General features: G+C 63.4%; 1 protein-coding gene across 2 annotated transcripts; it reads right to left on the bottom strand.

Moving 5' to 3' along the window:
• Positions 1 to 4,724: 4,724 nt before the first annotated feature.
• On the bottom strand, positions 4,725 to 19,411 carry BGN (biglycan). 2 transcript variants are annotated; one of them, XM_027053343.2, is made up of 9 exons: positions 19,252 to 19,386; positions 11,841 to 11,968; positions 9,562 to 9,813; positions 9,103 to 9,215; positions 8,547 to 8,760; positions 7,892 to 8,002; positions 7,580 to 7,673; positions 7,356 to 7,494; positions 4,725 to 5,959 (listed from the first exon to the last, which is right to left on the bottom strand). In XM_027053343.2, the coding sequence occupies exons 3-9, from the start codon at positions 9,809 to 9,811 to the stop codon at positions 5,762 to 5,764; spliced, it is 1,119 nt and encodes a 372-aa protein (XP_026909144.1). In that variant the 5' UTR covers positions 9,812 to 9,813; positions 11,841 to 11,968; positions 19,252 to 19,386; the 3' UTR covers positions 4,725 to 5,761. The 2 variants fall into 2 exon arrangements, with proteins under 2 accessions (XP_026909144.1, XP_026909143.1); XM_027053342.2 differs by lacking the exon at positions 11,841 to 11,968 and having other exon boundaries at positions 19,252 to 19,411.
• Between the last annotated feature and the right edge of the window lie 955 nt (positions 19,412 to 20,366).

The following is a 20,366-nucleotide window of genomic DNA, read 5'->3' as shown; positions in this document are numbered from 1 at the left end:
GGAGTGTGGCCCGGGGGCAAGTCCTTCTGTCCCGGGCCCCAGGCTCTAGAGCCAGGGGAGATGGGGCAGGCTGCTGGGCCCAGCCTTCCTCGGTGGCCCTTACGGGAGCCTCCTTCAGTTATCGGTCAGCCTCTTCGCAGATGGGTATCGGCAGCTATGGGACGACAGTGGGGAAGAAATGGGTGCTGAGGGGGAGGGGAGAGCCTTCCATGTGCAGGCTTGGGAGTGGCTGAAGAGAAGAGCTGAGACTCCCTTGGGACTGTGTCACTGCCTTCCTCCAGAGACCAGGGGACGTATTGATTGCCCCTGAGGCCATGTCCATTTTACTGATGGCTGCTGTCCACGTGGGGGCATCAGCACCACCCGGTGAAGTCCATCCTGCTCCCAGAGCTCAGAGCTGGCTGCCTTGTTTGGACAGCTACACGGGCCCCCCCTCCCTGTGCTATGCCCAGGCCACCTGTTTGCTGGGGTTGCCCTTGAACACTGAGGGGGAAGAAACAGGTTGAGGGGAGAAAATCAATAGCAGGGAACACCCAGCACCACCCCTTTGCCTCTTTCCCAGGGGTACATGCCTTTGTGATGAGGCCCACTGTGGTCACAGTCAGCTGGCCAAGGATCAAGGTATGTGGCCTGCAGGAGAGCTGAAGGCACTGAGCCACAGCCCCACGGGGTGTCATGAAAATCCCGTCTCTAGCAAATGGCAATCCCCAAACAGCTAATGAGCCAGGAGAGGGGGTGGCCCCCTTTCTGTGGTTCAAAATAGTTGGTCCCTCGCCTGTGGCCCTGAGGTCAAGAGAGAAGTCTCAGATCTGGGAGTGAGGGAGCCTGGGTACCAGGGAAGCTGTCCCAGGGTCACTGATGGCCCTTTGCTTGCTCATTGGCCAGCCCCTCTTGGCTTCTCTGTCTATAAAGAGGTGGGCGGGGAGAGCTTTCAAGAAACTTCTTCTTTACATCAAGCCCTGTGTTCTGTACTGAGAGTGCTTGGGGGACAGCCCCAGGGAGGCCCACAGCCGGGGTTCGGCATGTACGTAGCAGGGGGACATGTTTGGCTTAGTGGCACAGCCCTCCCTGCTTCCTTGCACCCTCCCCTGTTCGTTTCAGCCCCACACCTCGTCCCCACTGTGCTCTTGGCCTGTCCTGCCCCATCAGGAGCCTTGGGCCTTGGTCAGTTTCCCTCACTCTTGTATTGTCAATGGATCCCTGTCATCTGTCTCCTCCTGGGACCATCTCAACGGCACTCTTGGCCCAAGAAACAAAGCCAAGAACCAGAGGCCCAGCCTCAGGCCCATCTCTCTCCAGCCTTCACACACGCACTGTGTGAGAGGAACCTACTCTCCCTCTTCCTACTGGCCACCCCCCCTTGTCACCTGCCTCCACCTCACCGCTCCCCCCCCCCCACCGCCATCTCCTCCACTGCCCGGATGCTTTCTCTCCCAGGTCCTAAGCCACCTGCCACCACGATCCTCCCCCTGGACCCAGCAGCTGCCACCCCTCCCCTGCCTGGTTTCTCTACTGCCACTTTTGCTGTGGCTGTCACAGCCGTCTCTGGGGACAGCAATTCCTCAGCCCAGCGTTGAAGTGGGGGAACTTCTGGCTGGGTCCCAGGGCCCTCTCTTTTCGGAGTGTTCACTTTCTCCCTGGCTGACGTCACAGACTCTTCCTGCCCTACTCCTCCAAGGCCTTGGGGCCACCATCACGCTGGGACCTCCCGGGTCAGTGTTCACCTGCAGCCCCAGAACCAGAGTGGGACCTGATTTGGAAACAGGGACTTTGCGCATGTGCTTAAGGATCTTGACATGGAGAGATGATTCTGGAGTATCTGGGAGGGCCCTAAGTGCAGTGGCAAGTGTCCTTATAAGAGGGAGGCAGAAGGACATTTGACACATGCAGACACAGGGCAGAAAGCCATGTGAAGATAGAGGCAAAGACTGGAGTGGCAGTCACAAACCAAGGAATGACTGGAGCCGCCAGAAGCTGGGAGAGGCAGGAAGGATCCTCCCCTAGAGTTTTTGGAGGGAGCACAGCCCTGCTGACACCTTGATTTTGGACTTGTGGCCTCCAGAGCTGGGAGGGAGTCAATCTCCATTCGAAGCCACCTGCTCGTGGTCCTTGGTTACAGCATCCCTGGGAAATTCATACCAGTCCCTGACCTGGCCCCCGAGAAAGTCCTGGGCCCCCCAGCACCCTGCCTGCAGCACACCTCCCTTTGGGCATCTCAGGTGCTCAGCCTCAATAGACTGTGCCCCAGAGGTCTTGGACAGCCTGGGCTGAGTCTCATGCTCAGGAACAACTCAGGCCTGGCTGCGGCTGGGCGGCCTTTTGAGCACAAGCCCTCCCGCCAGCCTGCTCCAGCCTCGGGGGCTAGCTCAGACCCCGGGCACCCCACCTCTGCCCTGGCAGCCTGTGTGCGGCAGGCCCTGGGCCCCGCAGTGCCGCGGTGGCCCCAGGCTCTCCAGGGCTGTGGTGGCTCCGGGCCACCCTGGTGAGGGCGCCCGGCCCCACGTGTCCAGAGTGGAGTTGGCTTTGCCTCTGCCTGCAGCCTCTGCCCTCCCAAGACTGGAGCTGGAGCCCATGGGGATGGGGCCTGGAGACCGCAGGGGGGACCGGAAGCGAATGAACACCACCCCCCCAAGTTCTCAAATCAACCCCTCCACCGCCCCTTCAGGCCCTTCAAGGAGGGGTTGTCCTTCTGAGGTGCCCTGCCCCCATCCCCGGCCATGATCTACAGACGGACGCCTGGCTGGCTGCCCCTTCAACAAGCCCTAACTTGTCTAAAACCAAGCAGTGGATTCGGCTTAGGCTCCAGCTGGGCCGCACCACATCCAGAAGGCACTTGACCTGCGGTGAGCACTTGGAAATGTCCTGCAGCCCAGCCCCCTGTCCCTGGGTCCACTGCTTGGCAGCCGCTGCTTTCACAAGACGGCCCTCCCTGAGCGAGTTGCTCCCGGGACTTTTGTCGCCCCATGTGTGCATGTGCGAGTGTGCGTGTGTGTGCGAGTGTGCACACGTGCCTGCCTCAGCTCACTCTCAGCCTTAGGCTTTCCCCCTGAGCCACGCCCACACCCCCATGGCGCCTGGGGTGCTCTCCCCCGCAGGTTATGTTCCTTGCGGCCCCTTCCTCTTCCTCCAGGGGCCTCAGATGTGGGGGTCCCACACTCCCATCCTGCCACTCCCTTCCTGTCGCCCCACGTTCAATCTGTCCCCAAGTCCAGGGCTGGAACCTGGCCGCTCCTTCTGTCTTTCCTGCCACCTTTCTGGCATTGCTGGGGCTTTCTAACGGGGCGCCCCCGAGCCCATGCAGGTACTCACAGTTCAGGGTGCCCCCCCCAGCCCTCTGCGGTTTTGCCACCTGGGGCTCCCTGTGACCTCAGCCAGGTGCGGAGCTCCATGAGGAGGGCACTCTGCCTGGCATAACGTGTACATGGGACAGTACACGGGGGCTGGCAGCTGGTGCCTGGCACGGATCGCCTTGGGGTTGCCATGGGTTTGATTTTTAAGCCCGATCACTCTCACCTTTTGTATGACCATGGTCATCATCCTCCTCCAATAGTTTGCAACACACTGGACGGCACAGTGAGCCTAAGTGATTCATCTCTGACCAACTGCTCTGGGTAGGGAACCCCATTTTCCAACCACAACTCACAAGCTCTTGTGGCGTGTGGCCCTGTTTGCCTCCCTGGGCTCCTGCCACGGGCCCAAGTGGTCCCCTGGGTACCTCGACGCCTCTGGTGCGGGCAGAGTGTGGGTCCCGCCTGCAGGGCGCTGTCCCCTGCTCTGCCAGGTGACCCGCCATTCCCACCGGACTCCATGTTTCTGTCTCTTCCGGGCCCCAGTGCTGGCTGTCCCTCTTCTGGCCAGTGAGGGGACTTGACTGAGGCAGTGACTGGTGGACCCTGGTCAGTGCCCCTGCCCTGAGCCTGCCCGGCTCAGCAGAAATTGCCGTGGAGCATCACGGCTGTGATGCCGATGGTCTTCTGGGCTTGCCGTCTGAGGGCACATCGCTCCGGGGACCGTCTGTCTCATGCTGCCCTTTCTGGGGCAGTCCTGTATCCCCAGCTAGTAGGTTTCTTTGGCCATGTTCTGGGTCCTTTCTTGGCAGCCACTGACAGAATATGGCAACCTGGGCTTGGCTCTGCTGGCACGCAGTGTGTCTGCCCTGAGGCCAGGCCAGGCCAGCACAGGCGGCCTCGCACAACTTGCGGCCCTAGGAGGCCCAGCCTGCGTGGCAGTGCGCCCCCTGGTGCTGACTTGGATGCCGCACACAGCTTTGACAGCGGCCAGGATCTAACCTCATTCTGAGCCGGCAAATCCCATTAGGACAGGCATGCGGGGCCCCTAGGACTTCCAGGCTCCCCTCTCAGGGTGAGAGTCTCATCTGGGGCTCTTCGGCTGGCTGGTGCTTGGCAAATGCTCCACTCTGGGTGGGCAGATGCTCCCTCAGCCAGGCCTGCTTTAGGAGCCCAGGAGAAGGACAGCTGGGGCAATGGAAGTGCCTAGAAAGAAGTGGAAGGGGCCTTCTTGTCCAGTCTCAGACCTGGAGGTACTGGGGACTCTTGCCTGAGTGCAGGGAAAGCAAGAAAGAGGAAGCCCGAGGCTTAGAGTGGACACGAACAGGCAGAGCCTGGCCGCCAGCCGCAGCCGCACATCGTGCCTCTCCACCCCCCCCCCCCACCCCTGTCTGCTCAGTCCCCAATGCCACCCGAGAGCGGTGGCGCACACAGCCATAGTGCACAGTGTTTCTTTAATTGAAAGACAACAACCGACCTCAGAAGCAGCTCCTCCTCAAGCTGGGTGTGATTGCTCGAAACCCCCACCATACCAGGGGCCAGAAGGTGAAGGGAGGGGGGAACTAGCCATCGTGCGGGGCGGGAAAGGCCAAGGAAAATTGGCTGCCGACTCCAGCGGGATGCTGGGCCTTTTCTTGGGCCAGTGCTCCCCTTCGGACTGTGGACTGCGCGCAGGGTGCATCACCTCCACATGCTGGCTTCCTCCAGGACTGTCCAGACTCGGGGTGGGGGGGCAGAGTCTGGGCAGGGCAGGCTTGGGGGCAGCTGCCCTCTGCCCCCTGGCTTGCCTAGGTTGGGGCTGGGCAGAAGCCCAGCGAGACAGACACCAGACCCAGCTCAGTGATGTGAGCGAGGAGAGGGAGGATGAGAGAGACGGATGGAGACAGAGAGAGGGACAGAGAGAGACAGAGAAACAGACAGGAAGACACTGGTCTAGAGGCCAGTAGAGCAAGGAGGCTGGGGTAGATGGGCCGTGAACTTGCAGAAGGGCAGGGGGAGCATGGAAGGCCAGGGGTAGCAGGCCAGGCTAAGGAGGGTTGGAAGCTGGAAGTACATGAGAAGAAGGAATTCGTGCCAGGCAGGTGGGGTGGGCTGTTTCCTCCCTCTTAGCCCCTTCCCACCCCCTAGACCCAGGGACCGTCTTCCTTGGACCGGAGCCTTGGGTGACTTGATCTCAGGGTGAATGGGAAGAAAGCTTTATGAGGGTGCTCTGAGTGGCTATGAAGTGGGGGGCAGGGGCAGCTCTGAAGCCAAGGCACACGTGACGGCGGCTGGGTCTTGTGCCCCATCTGCACGCCTGGGAGTCGGGATGAGGGCGTCAGGAGGCAGCGCGTTGGGGTCCAGGATCAAGGGCGGGGGCTGGGTTGGGTGCAGCTGGGCACTGGCTTCCCTCCCTCGCTCTGCCCTCCCCTTCGGGATGTCTGCTGCGCTCCCCAGAGACCCCGCCCAGGCCACCGCAGCGGCCGCTGCTGCCTCTACTTTTTGTAGTTGCCAAACTGGATGGCCAGGCGGTCGGTGACGCAGCGGAAAGTGGCCGGCTGCACCTCCCAGTAGGGCACAGGGTTATTGAAGAGGCTGATGCCGTTGTAGTACGCCCGCTTCACCCCGAAGCCCACGGGGCAGAAGTCGTTGACGCCCACCTTGGTGATGTTGTTGGTGTGCAGATAGACCACCTGAGGGCAGAGGGAGGTGGCTCAGGCCCAGTGCCGGTGGCCCAGTCACCCCTGACTGCCCTCCGAACCTGTACCGCCCTGGGTGGGCCAAGTAGAGGGCAGACGACAGAGGGCTTGGGCCCTCCCTCCGGGCTGGGTCCCCTCTGGCCACCTCATGGGTGTGATTTAATCACAGCGCCTGCCCTTTGAGGTCCAGGATATGATTCTTCCATTGTTGGGAGGAGCAAAGCGAGGTTTGGGTATGGTGGTCACGAGGCTGTTGGATGGGATTAAGGCACTGGTATGTGACCAGGGGCCAGGACGAAGGGCCCCGGTGTGGTGTGTGGTGGGTGGGAAGGGAGGGGCACGCGGGGGTCAAGGGATGGGACGTGGGTATTGATGCAGGAAAGGTGGCACCTTGGGCTCACAGAGGGTCCCTGGCCCTCCCTCTGGGCTCCCCGGGCTCCGGGCCTGCCCCCCCGGCAGCAGCCTCTCACTCCAGAGACCCATAGATATGACAGGAGAAGGAGCCTGCACGTGGCCCCCTCTTCCGTCCAGTGCGCAGGGGTACTTGCTCTTTAGCAGCTCTCAACTTCCCGAAGCCCCTCTCTAGGGGAGGGACAGAGGAAGCAGGAGAGAGAGAGGGTGAGGAACCCCACGATGGGCGGGGGGGGGGGGGGGGGGGGGAGGTGCTCAGGCTGGAGCAGCGCCCTCTAGAGGCAGAGAGGACATCGGCCGCTAGAGGGCGCGCTGAGCCGGGCCTGGGCCTCGCCCCGGCAGCTTCCGGGCTGCTCCGCCCTCCCCCCGCCCTCCCCGGATGCAGAGCTTGTCCCGACTTGGCTCTGACCGGACAGCCTGTAGAAATGGCAGGTCTCCTGGCTAGTGTGATTGGGGCCGAGGAAGAGACTGGAAGCCAAGCCAGGACCGGAGTGGTGGTGGTGGTGGGGGGGGGGGATCCTGAGAACCCCAGGCAAGACCCTGCACCCCCTCATCAGCCTACTTCCTGCCCCGAGCTGGACCCGTCCGTCTCACCACAAATCCGTGCACCTCCGGTGCGCACACTGTTCCCTGACCTCCCCGGCTCTGCCGTGCCTTTCTGGTGTCCCGCCCACCTAGGAGACGTTCAGCTGCAATGTCTAGCAGGCCGGCTCCTGCTCATCCCTCACACCCTCTCTCCACCCATGACCCGCCTTCCTTGCCAGCCCCTGGGGAGTCCCCGCTTGCCTTCCCTACTTCCTCAGCACAGCTCGCTGGCACTGAGGGAGGGATCCTTGTGATGGCTTCTTTCCAGATGCGGAGGCAGAGGCAGAGAGAGCAGGAGTAGCTGCCCAGACCACACAGCTGGCCGGCCGCACGGCAAGGTCCCGCGCCACTCTGTGTTACATCCCCTGGCATGGGGGCTCCCCCCAGCTCTCACCTGGAGGAGCTTGAGGTCCGGAAGGCCAGAAGGCACCCTGGACAGCTTGTTATTGTCCAAGTGCAGCTCCCGCAGGGTGGGCAGAAAACTTAGGCTCCCGTTCTCGATCATGCGGATCTGGTTGTGGCCCAGGCCCAACCTGCGAAGGGCACATGACACGTACCGAGACGCTGGGGGAGAAAAGAGCAGTGGGGCAGGGCACCCCACGGGGACCCGCAGCCCACCTGTACAGCTTGGAGTAGCGGAGCAGGTCCTCCAGCTCGATGGCCTGGATTTTGTTGTGGTCCAGATGGAGTTCGTTCAGGGTCTCGGGGAGGTCTGCCAGGAAAAGAGGGTGCTCTGAGTTGAATGCGGGAGGGGAGGCCACGTGTGCGGGCTGGGTCTGTATGTGGGGGGGGGGGCGCAGATGGGAACAGAGGGCTACCAAAGCCCTCCCTGAGTTGACTGGTGGCTCCAGATGTCCCCGGATTCCCCCATCTGTGCCCATCTGTGCCATGGAGGCTGGACAGCATGGGGGAAAAGGTCTGTCTTCCTACCTTTGGGGATGCCCGTGAGCTTGGCCTCAGAGATGCGCAGGTAGTTGAGCTTCAGGCCATCGAAGGCTCCAGGCTCAAAGCCACTGTTCTCCAGCGGGTTCCCGCCCATCTCTAGGAGAGACGCCCCCCACTCAGCCCTGACGCCAGAGCCGGGTGGCTACGCGCACAGCCCCAGGTCCTGACTTGGGCTGGCCTGATGGGTCCTGCTCCCCCATCTACCCCTGAAAGCAGCTCCAGTGATTTACTGGGCTAATTGCAAACTCCTGGCTGTTCAAGACCATCAGCTCCCAAGGCCGTTGGCCCAGGCATTGGCCTCAGGGGGTAAGGGGAGCAGGAGGAAAAGGAGGGGAGCCAGACATCAAGGTGGGGCTCCACCGCAGCCCACTCAGCTCCTCTGGCCTGGCCTCTGGTGGCCCCTGGCTGGCTGGCTGGCTGCACTAGCCCTTTCCCTTCCCTCCCTCTACGGTCCCCGGGTCTCTCTTCATCTCGCCTTGGCAGCTCTGGGGCATGTCCCCAGACAAGCCTCCAGAATGTCCTGTGAGGCCCACCAGGCTTGTCCATGGCACCCAGCCCCTCCGGCTGCAAGAGGCCCCTCTCCCTGAGCCTTTCCTGCTGGCCACAGGGTGACAACTGACACAGTCCATGCCACACTCACCGATGCAGTTCATGTTGCGCAGCCCACTAAACACGCCCTTTGGCACCTTGCGGATGCGGTTGTCATGGATGCGGAGCTCCACCAGGGAGCTGGGCAGGTTGGGAGGGATCTCCACCAGGTGGTTCTTGGAGATATAGAGCTTCTGCAGCTTCCGCAGGGGGCTGAAGGCCTTCTCGTGGATCTTGGAGATCTTGTTGTTCACCAGGACAAGAGCCTGGGGCAGGGGGGCGTGAGAAGTAAAGGCACAAGCTCCCCGCCCTGCCCTCACCTCTTCCTCCCTCCCTTGCCGCCCGAGCTGGTGATCGGTGGGGCTGCCAGTGAGGCCTCGAGGCGGAGCGATTCTGCCCCGTGCTTAGGGCTGCAGACATCCGCACATGTGACCCGTGACCTGGGGCGCTCCCACCAAGCCCGCCTCCAGACTTCTCGCAGGACTCTGTGGGTCCCCAGTCCCTTCTCGCACCCGACACATACATGTGCACACCCACAAGCACCCAACTCCTCAGCTGCACACTGCCCACCTCCTCGCAGCGCCTCAGAAGGGCCAGGGTGGGCTTACGTAAAGGTGCTGGAGGCCCTTGAAGTCATCCTTGCGGAGCTCGGAGATGTCATTGTTCTGCAGGTCCAGAAGCGTTGTGTCGGGGGAGATCTCCTTGGGCACAGACTTCAGACCTGGGGGCCGGGGCCGCGGTCATCAGTGTGAGCCCCAGCCCCAGCCCCAGCCCCAGCCCCAGCCCCAGAGCAGCTCAGAGCACGGGGACACGGGCGCCCACGGACACCCACACAAGGCCTCCACCGTAGACCAGGGCCCTCCTCACTCCCTGCTCTGTTGCAAACGAACAGCTGGACAGCGTTCCGCGCTGAAACCAGGAGTCCCCGGACCCTGTGTGGGGTCACCCCATCCCCGACCCCACCCTTTCACGCCCATCCCACGGGACACACACGTGTCTCCTTGGTAGGGCGCTAGGGCCGGGCCTGCGCCTTCATGCACCCGTCCCACCCTGGGCCCGGGACTGACCCAGGTCGGAGCACTGAACGACCCGCAGGTGGCAGTGGCAGCCAAAAGGACACATGGCGCTGAAGGTGGGCGTGAGGGAGTCCAGGTCCGGGACACCTGAAGTCGTCTCGGCACCTGAAGCCTCCTCGTCATTCAGCATGGGCAGCCCGTCGTCCAGGGTGAAGTCCCAGAAGCCCTTCTGCTCAAACGGCAGGGCCTGGCTCAGGGCCAGCAGGGATGCGAGGAGCCACAGGGGCCACATGGTGGGCATGCCTGGGAGGCCGGGGTGAGGAGGGGCTGTCAGGAGGGCCCAGCCACCACTGGTCCCTGCCCTCGGGGCCCCCTCCTGGCAAACCTCCAAATACCAGGGGCTGAGCTTTTGCATGTGATGGCACCGCGTTCGCCATCCCTCACTGCGGACAGCCAGACCCCAGGGTGGGAGTGGCAGGGAAGGAGGCGGCAGAGGGAGGGGGTGCGGGCAGGCAGGAGACACCTCCCTCTGCTCCCCTCTGATCGCAGGCAGGCCTGGGGGGTTCATGGGCAGTGCATCGCCTTGCCAGTTAGCGAGTCTGCAGCACTAACCCCCTCCTCTGCTGTCTTCCACGCACCACTGAGTCAGCTGGCAGCCTGCCGGGAGGGGGGGTGGTGGGGGGTTCCTGGAGGCTAGTGGAGCGAGTAGAGGAGGCAGAGAGGGAAGGGCAACCATTTGCCCCCTACAGGCTTTGAAGACTTTGGATTTGAATGTACTGCTGTGGCCACGGCCAATCCCACATGCTCAGGGCAATGTGGGCGCAGTCGGGATGGAGTTAGACCACCATGAGTCACTTCCTTTCCTGCCTCAGCTCCCCCTTGCAGCACGTCCACATTTTTCAAAGAAAGTCAAGAGGCCAAGAGGCCAGGCTGGGCACGCTGGGCTGACACCTGGGCTAGCCCCGGAAGGCCGTGTGGAGAAAGAGAGGAGCGTCCTCCCTGGCAGGGGCGAAACCGCTGAGGTGGAGGGGGTGAGGCCCCTCCCATTGCTCCCCGGGGCCCCAGCACCCTCTCCTGGCCCACAAGACTTCCCCTGGCTTGGCCTGCAGAGCCCCAGGGCTCCCACATCTGCTCCTGCCTTCCTTCTGCCTGTGGCCCAGCCCCCTGGAGAGGCCACCAGAGGGGAGCAGGCTGCCGCTGGGTGGCAGGCAGGATCAGGCTTGTCTGAAGGCTCCCCCAGGCCAGGCAGTGGGGTGGGCGTGAGGGGGAGGCTGCCCTCTGCCCGAACCTGCCCCCAGGTGCCCATATTTACCCCCCTCCTCCCCTCTCCCATCCAGAAGTTCCTGTACAGGAAGAGGCCGGGGCCCCTGCCTCTCCCGCCGTCCTCACCAATTCGGATTTCCTGGGAAAGTCCCAGCCGGGCTCATTTGCCCCATTCGTGAAACAGGCATGTGTGCCTGCCCTGCTTCCCTCCCAGGCTCCGGTGACTGAGGCTGCCCTGGGCGCATCTGTGGGCAGTGAGCCTGGCTGGCTTCCAGGGGCTTCCTGTAGCCCCCATTGGACCCCACCCCCGGGAGTCCCTCCTCACTTCGGGCCGCTTTGGATGGGGGCAGGGCTGTCAGGGGCTTCAGTGGGTCTGGGTGACCCCTAAGCCCAACTGCTGGCTGCAAATGTGGAAGGAGTCCTCGGGGAGCGGAGCCCGCATCCTCTAGGCCGGCACCTTGTGCGCAGTGTGGCCCTGGCCACCGCTTCCCTGGGCCAGCCCGGGCCCCTGCAGGCTCCCCTGGGCTCCTCCCACCGGCAGGCCAGGGGCCACCTCCAGGTCTGGGCACAACTGCTCTGAGCCTCGGCTTTCTATCCATCCCAGCCTCGCCAACCCCTTCCACACTCCTCAGGCCAGCCCCGAGGGGGTCATAGAGCGTGCCCTGGCTCCCGCCATCCCCGAGGACAGAGTGGGAGAGAAGCGTGCCGCCTTTCTGGCTGCCAGGGCTGCGGTGTGCTTGTCAGGCACAGGTCACAGACCCAGGACGTGGTTCAGTGGACTCAGCTGGGGAGTCAGCCCCGGAGCACCCGCAGCAGGTCCCAACAGCCCTCCTGAGGGCTGGCCCCCAGTGATGAGCTCAGAGAAGCTGCCTGCCTGTCCCAGGTCACACAGCAGAGTGAGGATCCCCCATGTCGGGAGAGGACCCTGTCTCCCCGGCTCCTTTGGGCCTCAAGATCCCACGATCACGCCCCAGGTCTTGCCAGCCCCGGGCTGGCCGAGCAGGACCCAGGGGGAGCCCCCAGAGGGTCATGGGGCCGAGTAGGGAGAAGGCCCTGTGCTTGCCTACCTGGACGGTGTGTCCCTCCTTCTTCCCCTGATTCTGCAACCTCCGGGACACGGCAGGGTAGGCCGAGGCCTCGAGTGCCTGCTGCCGCTGCTTGGGGCCCTTGTCTGGGAGCCAGTGGATGCCCAGGGCTGGGAGGAGGGGCAGTGGTAGGAGAGAGCAGGAAGGGGAGAACGGAGGCAGGAGAGCAAGATGGAATGGGAGAGAGGGAGGAGACTGTTCCCCTCTTGCCGGCACCCCTGCCAAAGCTGCTGCCTCACGGGGGGATGAGTCAGGGCTGGAACGCCCAGTGGGAGCCTTGGAAGGCTTTGGGATCCACGGTCCACCTGGACAGGTGGGGGTGGCTGGGGTGGTCGGGCCGGGTCCAGGGGCGGCTGTGAGGCAAAGTGGGCAGAAACAGGCCTCTTCTGGCCTGCGGGGGCTGAGAAGGGGTGGGGGTCTCCCCAGGGAGCCTCTGTCCTCCCGTGGCTGCCCCCCGCCCCCAGGGTAGAGGACGGGCAGGCGCTGGGAAGGCCCACTGGGGTGGGACTGGCCACCCAGGCTCCAAGTGGGCTCGTAGGACCCGTCCTGGGGCAATGGGGACTCTAGAGGAGATGAATCAGCTCAAACCGGCCGTGCTTGACATGGCTGCATCTGGGGGCCACAGAGAGGCCGAGGGAGGGGCCCTGGGCTCCAGCGCAGGCTCACTCTTGGGGGGGAGGGACCGAGGCCGAGGGTTTGGAGGTCCCACAGCAGGGCCCCGAGATAGAGGCAGAGGATGAGGTTTGGCCGGTTCTCCCCCGCCCCCACTCTTGGCCCGGCCCAGGCAGTGGACAGGCCGGCGGGGTGGGGGCTGGGCAGGCTTCCCAGCAGAGCCTCATTTCCACTCCCGGAGCTGGCACAAGACTCGGCGGGTAGAACTGCACGGGGAGCAGGGGGCCGGCCGGCCGGTGACCCCGAGGGGGTGTCCCCAAGGACTTCGGGGAGGGCCTTGAGCCCCATCGCGGTGTGCTCGGAGCTCGCCGGACCCCGCCCCTCAGGGCCAAGGAAAGAAGTGGTAATGGCGGTGAGGCCTCCCGCCCGGTGCCCACAGGTGTGAGCAAGGGAAAAGGCCGGGCTTCCCGGAGGCTGTGCCGCCAAACCAATAGGGCCTTCCTTGTCTAGCCCTCCGAAAGCCAGCACAGTCCTCGGAGCGCGACCGTTCCAGGTCAGCGCCAAACAAGACGCGTTGGCGGCCTCTGAGAACATGGGGGTGCCGTGCCAGGCATTCAGGCCAGGCCAAGGGCGGCGGGAGCAGGACTTAAGGTCTGGCATGCCCTGGGAGCTTGCTTGCAGATGCGTGGCCCGCAGCTGCCAAGTCCTAGACGCCGGGCACTGTCCCGAGGCCTCAGCCCGGGGTGTCTGGCCCCACCGAGCAACCCGACCTGAACTCCGGCGTGCGTGCCACCGTCTCCCTAGCCCTGCCCCATCCCTAGGACTACGTGGATGGGGACGGGTGGGAGGGAGACGGGCTGAGCAGAGGGTACCCTCCCCCTCCCCCCCCACCGCCCCTCTCCGTCCACCAAAGCCCTCAGGGCCCAGCTTCAAACAACAGGCCAGGGGCAGGGGCGCTGTCCACAACCGTATTGCGCAGGTGGGCACGGTGCGCAGGCTGACGCCCAGCTGCCCCTCGCTGCCCTCCTAGGCCCCAGCCTGCCACCCCCGACAGCATCTCATCTACACTTGGGTGCCAGCTATGGGTCTGCCGAAGCCTGCACGTGCACACGTATGCAGGGGTGACTGCGTGAGCGGCTGGTGGCTGGAGAGGGGAGGGGCGGGCCCTGAGCCCCACCCCATCTGTGTCCGCACCCCGGGCCACGCTGGGCCCTCCGCCCCTGCATGCCCTCTAGGCTACAGCGCGAGCTGCTCCTTGCTGCCATGGCCCCGGCACTGCTGGTGTGACTGGACAGAGCTGGGTCCTGTGCTCTGTCAGCCTTCAGGTACGGATTTGACCTGGATGTGGGGGTTGGAGGCCCCAGGGAGCCAGCTGGGAGCCAACCTATTGGCTGTGTGCAGAGCGCTGGTACCGGGGAGGTGGTGGGGTGGCCGGTGCCGGCTAGGCTGGACCTCTCTCCCCACAGCGTCCAGGAGAGCCATCCACCCCTCTCCCACCCTGCCAGGAAACCTCTGGAAAACAGGAGAGTCAAACTGTTGGCCAGGAGTCAGGCAGCAGATGACCCAAGCCAGCTGGGGATCCTGAGTTTCCTGGTCCTTTCACACCTGGGCTGTGTGTCCTTCCTCCTTCTCCCACTCACAAGGAATCCTGAGCCCCTGCTCACCATGTTCTAGAATCTTCGGGGAAGAGGGAGGATGTTATTACCTGCCAGAGGCGGGGCAGGGGGCTCAAATGATTTCTTAACGGCCCTCCCAATGACCAAAAGAAGAAAGCGAGGCTTGAATAGGTAAACGGAGGCTCAGACTTTGCCCCACACTCTTGCCCAAGGCTACACGATAAGGAAATGGTGGAACTGGGACTCCACTCTGCCTACCTGCGCCTGTGTCTGGCCCCACCCTCTGTCATTGCAGACTTTGCCACAGGTCCCAAAGCCACAAGACCCTATATTCTTTGTGCTGTGAGGGGGGGGGGGCGGCCAGCCTCTGGGGCCCTGGGAAAGACTCCTTGGCAGCTCCCTCACCTAGGCTGGGAGGTGATGCCATTGGAAAGCAGGGCCCTGCTCTGTGGGTCCTTTGCCCCCTTGCTTGCATCATGAATCCTCTGGCAACGTGATGCCTCTCTCTGACTGCCAATATCAGGAGCTCCCCACTGGCGGTGGGGCCATACGCCCCTCCTTGGCCCCAACACACCCACCTGACCAATCGCAACCTTGCTGCTTGTGCTGGCTACGGGCCTGCAGGGATGTCACATGGAAAAGACATCAAGCCCCCTGGTCACCAGGCCAGGGAACTGCCCCAGAGCATTTTAGGTCCTAGCAGGCCCCAGACCCCACAGCGAGATGTTCTCAGCCCGGCTCCCAGAGCATGGCGCCCCGCCTGCCTTGCTCCCCACCTGAGCCAGGCCAAGACAAGGGGGTTTGGCCCCACTTTCTGGGTAGGAGAGTGGCCAGGCACCTGCGAGTGAGGCCCTTGCCTTCCTGGGCCCGGGGTTTCCTGCATCCCCTTCCCTGCATCAGGTTCCCTGCTCTCTGCCAGGGGCTCTGGCCCCTCAGAGCCCCTCACAGGGCTCCCCCAGTGCATGCCTGCTTGTAGCCAGGCGGCCTCTAAGGTCCTGGCGGACTGTAATCAAAGGTAGGCAGGGACTCAGACTGCAAGAAGGTGAACCTCACATTTGCCTCTGGTCTCCCAGGACAGGGCCGCCAGAACCAGCCTCTCTCTGCCCTCTGCCCCTCTCCTTGAAGTCGCACGTCTTTTCCTCAAATTCCCGATCCAGCGGCCACCTCAGCCTCTGACTGCTGTGTCCCCCTTGGCCATCTGACCCTCAAGGGGCAGGTGGTGGGGGGGGAAACTGCAGGTCAGCCCCAGGTGTTTGCAGAGTTTGGCTCTCCCATGCCAGGGACTGGGAGAGCTGGGTGCAAGGAAGCTGGGTAGAGAGCCCTGCCCCTTAAAACTTCAAGATGTGTTACCACAGGGAGGAGGCAGGTGAGTCATCCGAGTGATGCTGCAGGCTGGTAGGCCCCCGGGGAGAAGGCCCCCTCCGCAGCCACCCCACAACTGCCCCGACCCAGAGCAGATCGAGGGAGGGGGAGCCAAATGGGGTGGGTGTGAGGCTGCTTCCAGGAGCCTTGAGTCCCAGAGGGAGTGAAGGAGGCCCCGGGGGACCCTGGGGCTGTGGGCCCAGGTTGGGGGGATGGATCACAGCCACCCACCCCCTAGACGAAGTGGCTGAGGAGGCCCCACGCCCACAGGGGCCTTCCCGCAGGGGCCACTGGGAAATGGGCTCTGGAAGACGGAAGGGCCTGACCACGGGGCGGGCCAGCTAGCCTCAACGGGCCTCAGGCCCGGGGGGACAGGACTGAGCAGACACCCACCCCGTTCCTCCAGCCGAGCCCCCTCTGCCTGCTCCCTATCGGCTCCCTCTAAGATGGGATTTACAGAAGGTGTTCTGTGGGTGACCAAGGTGTGGGTCCCAGTGTCTCGGCAGAAGACGACAGGAGGGAGGGGAGGGGCACAGACTGCCCCAGGTGCCAGCTGACAGGAGGGGCCAGAGCTGCCAGGACCCCGCCTTCGGCGGGAGCCTTTGCTTACCCCCCTCCCCCCCCTCCCCAGCTCATAGGAGGATGCCCTGGGAGAGCGACCATCATCCCCAGCCCCTCAATTTGAGTGAAGCCCTGGGCAGGTATGTCCGCTCCCACCAGTGGGGCCCACGGGTGTGGAAGGAGGCAGCTCTGGGCAGAGAACAAGCTCTGTCACTCTTGGGTGACAGATGGGAAGGGTGTGGTGGGTGGGGATGTGAAGACTTCTCTCACAATTAGGGGTGTTGGAAGGTGTGCAAGGAAGGTGAGGGAAGGGCCCTGAGGTCATGCAGGACAAAGGACCCAGTGGCTCAGCAGATGAGGCCCCGGAGCTGCAGCTGGGACTATCTGCGGGGTCAGGGTGGACACGCCTGAGCCATTGCCTGTGCCTGTGTGCTCCAAGGAAATCCTGGGAGACCGCCCCTCTCTCGTGCCACGGCTGTGTCCCCAGGCAACTGAGGAGAAGTGACTGCTGGAACAGTCCCGACCTGTGGTGTCTGCGGGGCTTCTCCCAGGAGGGGAAGAGGGACGCGGTCCAGGAAGGAGGGGGGCTGGGAGAGATGGGAGGGCCTTGTTGGAAGGCTCCGCCTCCTTCTGGGGACTTGGCACAGCCCGGGAAGGTACGCTCTGGGGCCTTTCAAAGGCCCCTTTTCCTCCTGTCCTTCCTTGTTTGCCAGGGCCACTGGTAGGGCTGGGGAGAAATTTGGTCACAGGGGCCGGCAGGCCAGGTTTCTGGGCTTCTGAAATAAGGCTGCACAGAACTGCCACCAGCCCGGCAGCGAAAAAGCTGGGCTTCAGGCTCCCCATCTACTAAACGGGGACTCCGGACCCTGCTTCAGGGCAGGGCACGAAAGCGGTGGGTGGTTAATGCCCACTGTGCCCTGGGTCCTTGGGGCTTAAAGGTGGGCCAGGGAGTGAACAGGTGGGCCGGGCCCACCGGGGCAGCACTCCGCAGCGGCTCCTTGGCTCCCAGTCTGCTCTCGCTGTCCGGCGTGGTGCCGTCCTTTCAACATCCCCCCTGCCCCCCCAGTCCTGCCCTCAAAGGCTAACCATGATGTCCCGTGGGCCAGACGTGGGCAGCCTGCACACTCTCTCAGGGCAGCTGCGTGTCGCCAGGAGGCGCTCACGTGCGTGTTTGCAGCTGCGCCTATGCACTCTCACTCCCCGCTGACCTTTGCCCCTGGATGCAGATCCCCAGGAACCTTCCTTCTTGGCATCCAGGGAGCCCCGAGCATCTCCCGCTTGTCTTAATGCCAATCAGTCCCTGCAGGGTGGAGACTTGGCAGGCCAGCGAGTGGGGGAGGACACGGATGCAGGAGCACGCTGAGGACAGGACTGGCCTGTATCTGCAGCCAGAGTGGCCCTTAGTGAACACTGTTCCGCCACAGTCTCTCTGACCTGAGCAAGGTCTACCCTACCCGCCCCAACCCATGACCCTGGCCTGGAGTACTCTGGGCCTCCTGCTCCACTCGGCAGAACCAACCAGTGCCCAGGCCCCAGCCACACCCACGGAGCAGTGAGGGGGTGCTCCCATCCCCCAACCTTCCATGGCACTCGGTGGCACATACAGAGAGCTCCATTCTCCTTTGCTCTTCTTTTAAGTCGCTTGGCAGGCCCCTCAGCATGCCCGCCATCTTGGGAGCTTGCAGGACAGGGGCCAGTGGCCCTGTCACCTCTGACTCCAATCCCCAGGAGGTGCAGTTGGCCACAGGCTGTCATTATCAATGCCCCAGTGACTTTGAGGCTTCCTTGGGTGGTATGGGGTCAATAGCCAGGGTTTGTCAGTCGGGAGCCCTGAGTCCTGGCCCCAGCTTTGCACCTGACTTGCTGTGCAATTGTGGGTAGGTTCCTGCCCGTCTCTGGGATTCACTTGCCCCCTTTGTATGATGGATGGAGTGGGAGTGAGACCAGCAGGAACCGCTCGGCCCCTCCCAGAGAACTTTGGGGGTAACCTTGCACTACACTTTTGATTCTGACCTGAGGCTCTCTCTCCATTCCAGAGTTGCCCCATGCACCCGTGGGGGGGGGGGTGCTGCTTCTGGGGGACAAGGCAATTGGTCAGAGAGCTCTTGAACCTCACTGATCCTTAAAGGCACCCATCCTGGGGAGCACCTGGGGGGCTCAGTCGGTTAAGCGTCCAACTTGATTTCGGCTCAGGTCATGATCTCATGGTTCGTGGGTTCGAGCCCCATGTTGGGCTCTGGGGTAATAGTGTGGAGCCTGCTTGGGGTTCTGTGTCACCCTCTCCCTCTGTCCCTCCCCTGCTAATGCTCTCTCTCACAAATAAGTAAATAGAACATTTTTTAAAAAGGCACCCATCCTGGGACAATGGTGTCCTAGTTTGGAAGTAGGCCTGTGGCCTCACTTCTCCCCAGGGTCCCCAGAAGCCATGCGAGGCCCAAAGCCAAGGCTGCCTAGGGTAGCACGGCACGGTTGCCTGAGTTTCTCTCTGCCCACAGCCCCGCATTCTGAGTCTCAGTGCAAGGGGGTTCTGGGGACAGACAGAGCCAAGCCATCCGGGCAGCCCCACCCAGGGCCCCCGGGGGCCAGGGCCCTGTGGACCTCCACCTCAGCCAGGAGGACGTAGAGGAAGGGAATTAGCCTGTGGGTAAGGGAGAAATACCTGGGCAGGCAGCCTAGGAAACCAAGTCTGTGAGCCCACACCAGGGACAGTGGGGACTGTTCCCTAGCACTGAGCCCTCCCACCCGTGTTCCCAGTGTGGAGGCACAGAGCAGGAGTGCGGGGCACGCTCGGGACTCGGGACCGGCGGTGAAGGAAGAGCCGCTGGCCGAGCTGGGATGCCAGCCACCCAGCCATGCCCTGAGCGATGCTCTGTGGGGCCAGTCACGGGGAAGAACCCGAGAGGGAGACAGGGAGAGCAGATATGGAGTGCAGCTGAGTGAGGTCAGAGGGGAGAGGAAAGGGGGGTGGGGAAAAAATGCAAAAAGGGACAAGCACTAAGGGGGCCGCAGGGGTGCGGGCCAGGAGCCCGCAGCAGCGCTGGCAGGAATCTGGGGATCACAGACAGCCTGGGAGTGGGAGAGGGGGGTGAGGGGGCAGCAGGGACAAGGGTAGGGATGCGGATGGTGGGGACATTTTGAGGATGGCGAGGGCACAGTGGAACCAGGGATGAGACAAGGAGGGCAGCTCAAGGCCGGCGTGGGGACACAGTGGGGACAGTGTGGGGCTGGTGTGGGGGCCCTACCTGGGAAGGGCAAGCGGCCGGGCACAGGCTGGCTAGTTGGCAGGCTTGGGTGTCAGGCAGTCAGTGTGTCTGTCCGTCTCCGTCGGGCCCTCCGAGAGCAGCTGCTCACTCCTGGGCAGTTTGTGGAGAGAGGGAGACAGAGGCGGTGGGAGGGAGGCTAAAGGCTGGGCGGGCTGGCCGACAGGGAGGGGACGGCGGGAGGGGGCGGGGAGGGAGGAAAGGAGGGAGGGGGCTGGTGGGGCGGAGAGGGAAGGAGAGAGGGAGGGAAGAAGGGAGGGAGGGGGCAGGCCTCCCGGCCCCCCTGGAAGCTTCAAAGGGAGCAATTTTCTTGTAGACGGCTGGGCTAGCTGCACCCCCTCCCCCTCACAACCCCCTCCCCCTCCGCCTCCCCCCCCCCCCCCCCCCCCCCCGCGCATGGGGAAGGGACACACTCCCACTCTCACAAGGACCCTTGGTGTCTCTGGGCCGGCACAGCCTTAGAGAGTCAAACTTTCCACTGCCCAGATAGGGACACTGAGGCCCAGAGAGGGGCGGGGACTATCTTGCTGGCACTTGCAGGGGAAGGCGAGATGGCAGAAAGGGAAGGGAGACAAGGGGGAGGCGGCCTCTGGTTGCTAGTCCAGCGAGTGGCCCCTGGAATTTTGTTCTGAGCCCGCCCAGAACCTCCGGCAGCCTGGGCCTGAACAAGGAGGTGGTTCTCTGCAGTCAGGGAGGCGGCTGTTGTGGATTTCTGGAAGGGCTTAAGGCAGGTTCCCAGGTACTGTGGACACCCCAGCCCCCCACCCCGCTGCAGCCCTTTTTGCCCTAAAACACAGGACGGGTCCTCTCTGTGTGATCTCAAGACGGGACTCCGCGAGGGACGGACAGGAAGGCATCACAGACTCTGAGGGTCTTCCCTCGCCTGCCAGCCCTGAGGCTCAGACAAGCTGAGAGTGGAAGAGTGAGTCATCTTTCTTTGCTCAATCCGTGCGGTCCCCTACAACGCAATGAATGCTCTGTGGGTGGGCACTTCCTCTGGGCTGAGCCTTGTGCTGGCCACTGACAGGGGCGAAGTGGGTTAGCCTGCCAAGCGTCCCAGGAAGAGGCCATCGTCAGCCACCACCCCACGTGATCGC

This window comes from Acinonyx jubatus, chromosome X (genome assembly GCF_027475565.1).
Source record: "Acinonyx jubatus isolate Ajub_Pintada_27869175 chromosome X, VMU_Ajub_asm_v1.0, whole genome shotgun sequence".
Classification (NCBI taxonomy): domain Eukaryota; kingdom Metazoa; phylum Chordata; class Mammalia; order Carnivora; family Felidae; genus Acinonyx; species Acinonyx jubatus.
The sequence above is the reverse complement of the archived record's forward strand: the minus strand, read 5'-3'. Positions and strand labels throughout refer to the sequence as shown.